Source organism: Eurytemora carolleeae, unplaced genomic scaffold (assembly GCF_000591075.1).
Source record: "Eurytemora carolleeae unplaced genomic scaffold, Eaff_2.0 scaffold256, whole genome shotgun sequence".
NCBI classification, from domain to species: Eukaryota; Metazoa; Arthropoda; class Copepoda; order Calanoida; family Temoridae; genus Eurytemora; species Eurytemora carolleeae.
The window spans coordinates 176,962-185,627 of record NW_019396155.1 but is presented as its reverse complement, the minus strand read 5'-3'; the positions used below and the strand labels follow the sequence as shown (position 1 = coordinate 185,627).

The 8,666-nt window shown below is 32.8% G+C and overlaps 1 protein-coding gene across 1 annotated transcript; it reads right to left on the bottom strand.

Annotated features, from left to right (window-relative positions):
* Positions 1–1,257: 1,257 nt before the first annotated feature.
* LOC111696655 (filamin-A) lies at positions 1,258–8,515 on the bottom strand. Its single transcript, XM_023466331.1, has 7 exons — positions 8,461–8,515; positions 7,973–8,092; positions 7,343–7,455; positions 4,868–5,130; positions 4,368–4,541; positions 3,172–3,897; positions 1,258–2,175 (listed from the first exon to the last, which is right to left on the bottom strand). The coding sequence occupies exons 2-7, from the start codon at positions 8,021–8,023 to the stop codon at positions 2,159–2,161; spliced, it is 1,344 nt and encodes a 447-aa protein (XP_023322099.1). The 5' UTR covers positions 8,024–8,092; positions 8,461–8,515; the 3' UTR covers positions 1,258–2,158.
* Positions 8,516–8,666: the final 151 nt, after the last annotated feature.

The following is an 8,666-nucleotide window of genomic DNA, read 5'->3' as shown; positions in this document are numbered from 1 at the left end:
CTGTAGAAGTTTACTATTATCAAACATGCAAATTTGTTATCCTAGGTGAAAACATAAGACAAAAACGAACTAAAACGATCGTTTAAAAAACCCAAAAACTGTCGTTTTTGCCTTATATTTGCATGTTTGGTAAACTTCTACAGAATAAAGTTTTAAAATGTTGGAAGTTGGAACCTCATATTGCCGTAATACCTTTTAAAAGTCTAAAAGCATTAAAAAATTCTTTAAAATGAATATGGATATTGCCCATCCCTATTGAAATTTAAAAAAAATAAACTATTTATATGTAAACTACTAAATAAACATGAGGATTAAAAGTAAAGTTTGCAAAGTTGTATAAAGATATATCTATTCTTCCAGAATAAAGAAAGCCTGTCAACTTTGCTATGTATTTTTAAATTTTTTTTTTTTTTGTTAAATGAAGATAAATGAACCCTGAACCTGTTGAATATATTTAATTCAATTTTACGGGGATTTTTGTCTATCAAAGCTTTTAACACTTTGTGGGTTTTACGGTCTCTAAGATGTCTCTATTAATGTTCATCGTTTATTCTGGCTTGTTGCTAAAGCATATTAAAGTATCTGCTGGAAAACAAGTTACAGTAAACTTTTGGGTTAGTCTCCAGAAAAGGGGGGGGGGGGGTCAAAAGATACTCTTGAACCCCCCTTTTTCTCAAAAGTGGGGGTCGTCGACCCCTTCACCCCCCAGGATCTGCGCTTGGTGAAATGGGTCACTGATTCAAAAGTTGAAAGCTCTCACGCAAAGATCTATGAGAATTTTGCCAATTACTTCTTAAATACTAAAGCTAAAAACAAGAAAAGAGCTTTAGAGTTCCAAGATTTACAAGTTTATGCATTGCTAAAGAAATCTAAGTGAGATAATGCGATAAAACTTCAAAGTCACCCAAGTCTTGAAAATTGAAGCAATTTTTTATAGCAAGAGAGATCAATGTCGGGTCTGTTTACACTTAACAATTGACTTTTGGACTATTTAAAGTGATAACACAAGTCCAAATATCATTGATAAAGAAATATTTCAACATTTATTTCAGTCAATAAGGTTAGATACACAGTGTAGGTAAGGGGTTACACTAACAATATTAAATATGAATTCTGATTAGAAGTCTGTCCCAGATTTTTTTTAATAAAAAGAAACTCTAATGCCAATTATTCTTGTGTACAAATAGTGGACACATATTTTTTATCCCGGGTCACGTGACTAATCAAGTTATGGCATCTGAAGTGAAAAAAGGTGTAGAAGGGGGGTTGGTGTTTGCAGGTTTTTAGGAAATAAGGCAAAAATTTAAATGTAAGTGAAGAGGACATAAAACATATCATTTCTTTGTTGATTAAACAATAAATAATTAGTTATGTTACAAAAGCGATCATACAAACATTAACGTTTACTATATAATCAGGTTAAACTTAAAGAATAATCAGGTTTGATTAATAATTAATAATTAATAATTAACTACTTTACTCATTTAACTGTTCAATAATTAATCTGTTTTTTTCTTCATGAATACAGTAAAATAGGAGAATAATCAGTTTTAAACTTTTTAATCTTCTATGAGGTTTAGTACAAAAACGAGGATTTTTATTTGTGTAAAATAATGTTGTTCATAAATATGTATAAAATTTATATTTTATATTGAAAATTTATGGAAGAGGAAGTGAATTCAAATCAGTTTTTATTTCATTCGCAAGCTCTTTTACAGAAAAGGTTCAAATCCAGGAGAGAAATACATAAACGTAAATGATTCAAGAGTTATAAAAAACAATACTTTTAAAACTATTCAGGGATTGTTTAATCCTTATTTTTTTACTTTTACTGTTGTTGATACCCTTTAAATGTAAAAAATCTTTTAAATTGGATCTAAATATTAATATGTGTTGACCTAAACTTCGTTCTAACGTGAGATTTTTTGAAAAATGGCTTAAACTGTAGCCACAGCCTACAGGTACTTTTAGAATATTTAACTGACAAAATTAAAACTTAACATCTGTTGAATAATGTCAAAATGAATATTAAAAAAATAATCAAGAAAAGATTATTCCTATTAAAAATGTGATTTTAAAAAAAGGTTTGGAAGGTTGATATTGAATGATCCTCTAGTTGTGAACAAAGCACCTGGAGATGAACCTCTATATATGGGTTTCAATATCTGTTTGAACCTAAAAATAGAAAAAGTGAAAGAATTAAAAAGAAATATTTTCAACAAAAGAAAAATGAATATAATTTTATTTAGAATTGAAAGATTTGAAGATGAAAGATGTTGATCTATTTGATACTTTTGATATTTATTCTTCTGATGTTTCATGCTTAACAAGCAACATGCAACAACACACCATTCAAACATTGTTGTGTTTGATAATATGCACAGCTTAACATTTCTAAATCCTATAGATAAAACAAAATATTTTTTCTTCTTTATATATCAAATCACAATTAATTCAAGGTGTTTTTTAAGAAAATGAACTGTTACTTCTCTGTCAATTAAGAAATTAAATTAAACAACATATTTAATGCGGAAATTATTAGAATTATTAGATTTTGAAAATTACAAATATTATCACGTGATTAAAATAAACATTTTAATCGGATGAAGACTTATAGCATAAAAATAGCGTAAAATCTTATTTTATTTTATGACAAAGGAATTGAGTTTTTGCCACAAACCAAAATTTTTTATCCCTATATCTTTGCAACCTGATGGGGTAAACCTTTGATATTTCAAACTTAGACTTTTTGATGTAATAGAATTTAGAGTTTGAAATATCGATGGTGCAAAACATCAGGTTTCAGAGATATAGGGATTAGAAAACCAGAGGTTGTGGCAAAAACTCAATTCCTTTAAGGATTTCGTAAAATCGTCAGGCTTGTTCAAAGTTAAAAAGTAGATTTTTATTTCTAATATATTGATATGTAAACTTTACATTATGAAGTTTACTGATTGAAACTATGGAATATTGGAATAAAAAGTAGATTAAAATGAATTAAAAATCTAGTTTATACACATGCAGTCTTGCTACATGCATTGATCTAACCCAAAACCGAGCTAGTTTCTGTGTCCATGAAATGTTCATGTATAGACGGGTAGACGCTGTCAGTGTCCAAGCAATGTCCAAAATCCTTTGCTCCTTCATGTCACGTGCTATGTTTATGTTTACCTTTGTAAACCTGACTAGATTGAAAGGTTCGGGTAACATGATTCCGAACCGATTTAGAACCGGGGTCTTTTTCTATAGTTATACTTCTCTCCTCCTCATCTATATACTTGGAGGGTCTAAAGTTATTCCTAGAGCTCTGGTATTCCTGATCTCGTGTAGCTGTTCGGTATTCCTGATCCCGAGACGTTATCCGGTATTCTTGATCACGAGGAGTTGATCGGTATTCTTGATCCCGAGGAGTTGATCGGTATTCTTGATCCCGAGGAATTCTTCGGTAATCTTGGCTTCGCGAAGATGTTCGGTATTCTTGATCCCTAGGAGTTGTTTGGTGGTCGTGATCCCTAGAAGTTCGATAGTCTTGCTGATCACGAGAATATGTTCTATACTCGTGGCTCTTGGTAGTGGTTCGATAGTCCTGGCTCAATCTTTTTTCATGTTCACCGCTAATTTTGGTTTCTCTTATCTGTTCATATTGTCTTTTTATATCGGAGAGAACAGGGCGGGACTCTTTAGGTTCGTGTTCCCGATTCACTTGTCGAGAACTTCGAGACTCATTATCCCGATGAACTCGGGATTCATTACCCCGACGCCCCTTGTACTCTTGATTTTCGTGATCCTTGATAACCCGAAACGTATTTGACTCTAATGGATCTCTATCAATACGAATAGTTCGGATTGGTGTACTTTCTCCAGGTTCAGGTATTATTTCGCAAAGGAACGGAGACCCTGAAAAATTTACTAGTATTATTACAGGGATTCCTCAGCCCATGAGACTATTCGATTCACCCAAAATAAACTAATTGAAAGAGTAAAAAAAGAAAAAGAATTTCTACATTTCTTTGTTATTTTTATAAATAAAGTAGTAATCGCTGTTAGTTTCCATGTTTGGATGTCCGATCAGAACTTATGAATCCCACGACCAAACTGTGGTACTCGGTAAAACCACAGGAATGTTTTTAGCTTGGTTTAAATATTCTAAATTGAGTGGATCCGTCTTAATGAAGAAAATTTAGTCTCCAGGCAAAGCTGGGTTCCAGATACTTATTTTTATTTTATTTGAAGTTTTTGCAAAAATATTGATAAATATCAGCAATAGTTATCATGGTCAAGGTGGTAAAACAAGTAAAACCCAAGCAAAAAAATTAAGATTTTTAAAAATAGAAAAATAGAATCTTCAAAAATAGTCTTTTTCTTACCAGAAACTGGTTCCTCGTTGAATGTGACAAATACTTGATGGTCTGAGCTGAGTTTAGGAACGAAGGAAACCTCAAACCTCGCAGATCCTAGTGGTTGGACCCTGGTTGGGATATTTGATTGTTCAGCAGATACAAGGATTTCAAGATTCCCTTCTCCGGCTTCGCTAGCATCCACTGCAGTACATTAGATCATGCAGAGAGAGGGGGGAGGAGCTTAAGATTAATTTTACGCTCATTCCTCCCCAAAATTCAAAATTTTCAAAATTAATTTTTGATCTAATTAATTATCGTTAATTCGTTGATTAATGACATGCCATGTTAACTAAAGAAAAAATAAAATATTGAAAAATCATTATTTTAGATCCTTTCGAAATGAAACAAATTAAAATAAAACAGTTTTGATATTATTAGTTTTAGTTATTTTGTTGCTTATTAATATAATGGTTACTAAGGTTACCAATCAAGGTTAAAATCTGGGGATTAAAGTGTTAATATTCTACCTGCGAATGTGACAGTTTTACCAACGGTTCCTCTGGGTATATCAGAGACGCCAACTCCCTCAGCATCATACGCCTTAGAGTAGAAAGGAGTTCCCCCCACAGCTACTCCGTTGTACTCCACCAGTACCACATGCAACCCAACAGAGTTGGGGATAAACTGCGCAACGAATCCGTTCTTGACGTTTCCGGTCACTTTTACCGGGATATCTTCAACTGGTCCCTGGACAGATACAGCAAGCTCGGCATCCGCACCCTCAGGTACCCTACAATATGCACAGAATACAATACATAGGACACAATACACAGTGCACTATAAGCAGTACACTAATTATAATACACAATACATAATATGAAATAAACAAGACACAATACACAATGTACAATACTCAGCTTGCCGCAACTAGCACTTTTGTCAAAAAAAAAATTCAAAAAGAAAGCGCTGTTTTCAGGATTTGAAGTAAAAACAACCTTTTTAATTGTTGAAGGGTTGGCTCTGTGCTCAATAATATACCAAATTCTTTTAATATGCATGGCTTGTTCTTGTAATACTTACAACAGCTTTAACTAATGAACGACATGATTAAATTAATCAAACATGTGAACGAAGCGCTAAAAAACTCCTTTTCTTCTGGTGTCTTTTCATTGATTTCTTAGTGTTTGTTAGGCTCTGGCTTAGTCATATTCACAATGTATATAAAGTCACCTATTACAGTCTGCAGTTTTTTGTAATTTATCCACTGGTCATATTTGTTCACTAAATAGCTCCGTAATCATAAGGTCTATTCGAGGGAGGGAAGGCGCACACGCCTTTTCTTCGTCCGACCACAAATGACGTCGCAATTCACCATATCATATTAATCTAATCAAGGGAGACTTATTTTTTATTTCCTGCTATTATTCTTAAATCATGCTAATTTTTCTTGCAGGAGACTGCAAGTAGTTTCTAAGTTTATTTTTAGAGTTAGAAATAACCAAAAGAAGACTGAAAACGTAAATAAAGGAATTTTTGTTCAAAATAAGTAATAATAAAAATATCCTCTTTTATTCCAATCTACAATAAGTTAGTTTTCTTGGGCCGCTTGAAATAATAGGCATTTAAAACACTGATGTCCCAGGTTGACCAACCTGTCGGTGGTAATAGATGACCTATTCAATTAGAGCATTGAGCAATATTTACATCACAAAGTTTAAGAGGTCGATGAAAATTTGATAAGCATATTCCAGCCTGATATGCCGAGAACTTTGGTTTTCACGGATGTAATTTATGGAGGAGGATATAAATATGTTTATTTTACCATATTGTCACTTTCAAGTAAACTTTATTATTTATTTATATACATAAATAAAAAATATAATTNTTCACTTAGGGCGGGACAATGGACAGCCCCCCCGCCGGAACCATTCTTGCTTATGAAGGTACAAAAGGTGAAAATTATTCATGGAAATTTTTTTTCATAATACCTCGAGCAAATCAAAACCACTTGCTATGCTTCTAATCAAAAATATGTTATTTTGTAGTTGTAAATTCTAAAAATCCCAGCGACTTTCACCGAAAAGTTGCAGTTTAGTAGTAAAATAAGAAAATAACCGGATAGTGTGTGGTCCGGACGAAAAATAGGTATTTTCCGTTTTGTGCTAAATTGTGCTTAAATATCATGTTTTTTTTTTCAAAGAAATGCATTTTACAAAAAATCAAATCATATTTAATAACGACGTTTCCTAAATTTGAAAAAAAAAGTGTTCTGGGACATAATAATATTCATCTGAAAACAAAAAAGCAACGCCCAGGTCGAAACAAAGGTGTAGTCGGAAGAAATAATGGTGAATTGTGGGGTGCAGACGAAAAAATGGTGTGGTGCGCCTTCCCCTGCTCTCTGTGCAGTCCTAAGGAGCACTTGTTCGTCTGTCCATAATCCATAATAATAAAAGTCTTTTTTGATCGAAGTCCCTCTGTCCTTGTTTGCCAGTAATTGGGGCTTATCCCTGTTTTCCTCTTATAGTCTGCAAAAGTCCTAATAGCCCAATATAATCCTTATTATATTTCTTGTTATTCTTCTTAGGTTGTCAGGTTTTGTGAAACCTTAAATGATATATGTCTATGCTCATGAGAAGTCATATATATATATAGTTTTTTTTTGAGAGGATAAATAAAGAATGACTGACTGAAAACGAGAAACTAGTTAGAAAATTTGGTATTTTTTTCTTAATTGGCAAAATTAGATAAAAGATGGTCCAGAGTCATGATCATGCTGGGGCCAAGTGAGGGGGGGGGCAAGAGGGGGCGAAATAAGCTGAGGGGGTCCCCCCTAGTTGCGCCACTGCAGACAATACTCTTAACTCTAAGCACCATACACCCATCAAAGTTATTAAATCACAAAGTTTGTTAAAAATCTTACCTTGAAAATTGTTTCTAATTATTTAAAACAATTCTGTAAAAATTCGATGCTGCGTTTATTGAAATATCGAAGATTTTACCTGATAGTGAACTCAGCAGGTTGACCTACAGCTACTAATCCTAGATGATCAAGCTCAACTGTAACTCTTGAATATCCTCCACTACTTCCACCATAGCTTCCTTCCTCTTCATCCTAGATTAGGAAAGGATTTAGATTTTATTGAAAAATTCTGAGACTATAATTTGATGATCTAGGACGAATGGTACAATTCTTAATGATTTTGCGTACATAAGCTATCTATGTTTATTTATTTATCTATGCCCCCCCCCCCCCTGGATCAGTGAATAATTTGGTTTCCAGGTTTTATAGTGGCTCCAATTGTGCTGAGACCCTGGATTATCAAAGATTATCAAAATAGTTATTGTTGTTTTTCCAGTTAATTCAAAAAACAAACTGTTGAAACAAGGGGGTCAAAATTTTCGTTGGTGACCTAGAATATCCCAAGGTATGTATTTTGGCCGGTCAGGATTGAAAATCAGTTAAAAAAATGGCACTTGCTTTTATTTTAATCTTAATAATTAATAATTAATAATTAATGATTTACATTAATTAATAATAGTTAATAATTAATGATGTTCGTAGAAAAGTGGGTTTAAAAGAAGCGGAAATAAACTTGTATTCAAATTTATGAGAGACATAAGATACATACCTTAATCCTGCATAGGAAGGGTGAACCTGGAACCTGGTCATTGTTAAACATAACCTCAATCTCGTGTGTGATTGCTTGGTCTGGAGTAAAGGTTACTAAACACTTCCCTCCTCCCAGAACCTGGAGTAGTACAATATTATAGGTTTTAAAGGGTTTAATCTAAAATAGTTGATTTAGGACCAGATTTAATGAATAAAAAAAGTAGTTGAACTGCATAGACGTAGTTAAACCAATATTCATAAAATTAAACCAGCGCACAAGAGAAGTGTGTCAACTGCGTCTTAGCGGTTTGACTTCTTTTAGATATTAATTAAATTTGATACATGTCTTAGTATAAAAAAGTTTTTTTTTGTTTTTGAGGATTTAACAAAAATATTAAATACAAGGGAATAAGTAGAGTCTGCGACAATGTTTTGAAAACATATAATTATTAAAAAATCAGAGTTTGCGGGAAAGACTCAATTCCTTAAAAAGTAATGTATGTATACCTGAACTGCATTGGGTACATCTCCATCATTTATAGAGATCTCCAGTTGTCCTTCATACAAGAATATAATCAAAGAGAATAGAATATATATTAGAGGGGAATTTTCTAGAAAAAAATGTAAAACGGCCATTTTGTTGTACTGTTTCCATACTGCAGGTGTACTTCACATATTTATGCTATATAACTTTTTGGGCCCTGGAATTCCCC

Excerpts from the sequence above, each read along its gene's own strand:
- LOC111696655 (XM_023466331.1), bottom strand. The coding sequence starts at position 8,023 with ATGTTTAACAATGACCAGGTTCCAGGTTCACCCTTCCTATGCAGGATT. Across the intron at positions 7,456-7,972 it reads CCTTCCTATGCAGGATTAAG|GATGAAGAGGAAGGAAGCTA; the intron begins GTATGTATCTTA and ends TTCCTAATCTAG. Across the intron at positions 4,542-4,867 it reads TAAAACTGTCACATTCGCAG|TGGATGCTAGCGAAGCCGGA; the intron begins GTAGAATATTAA and ends AATGTACTGCAG.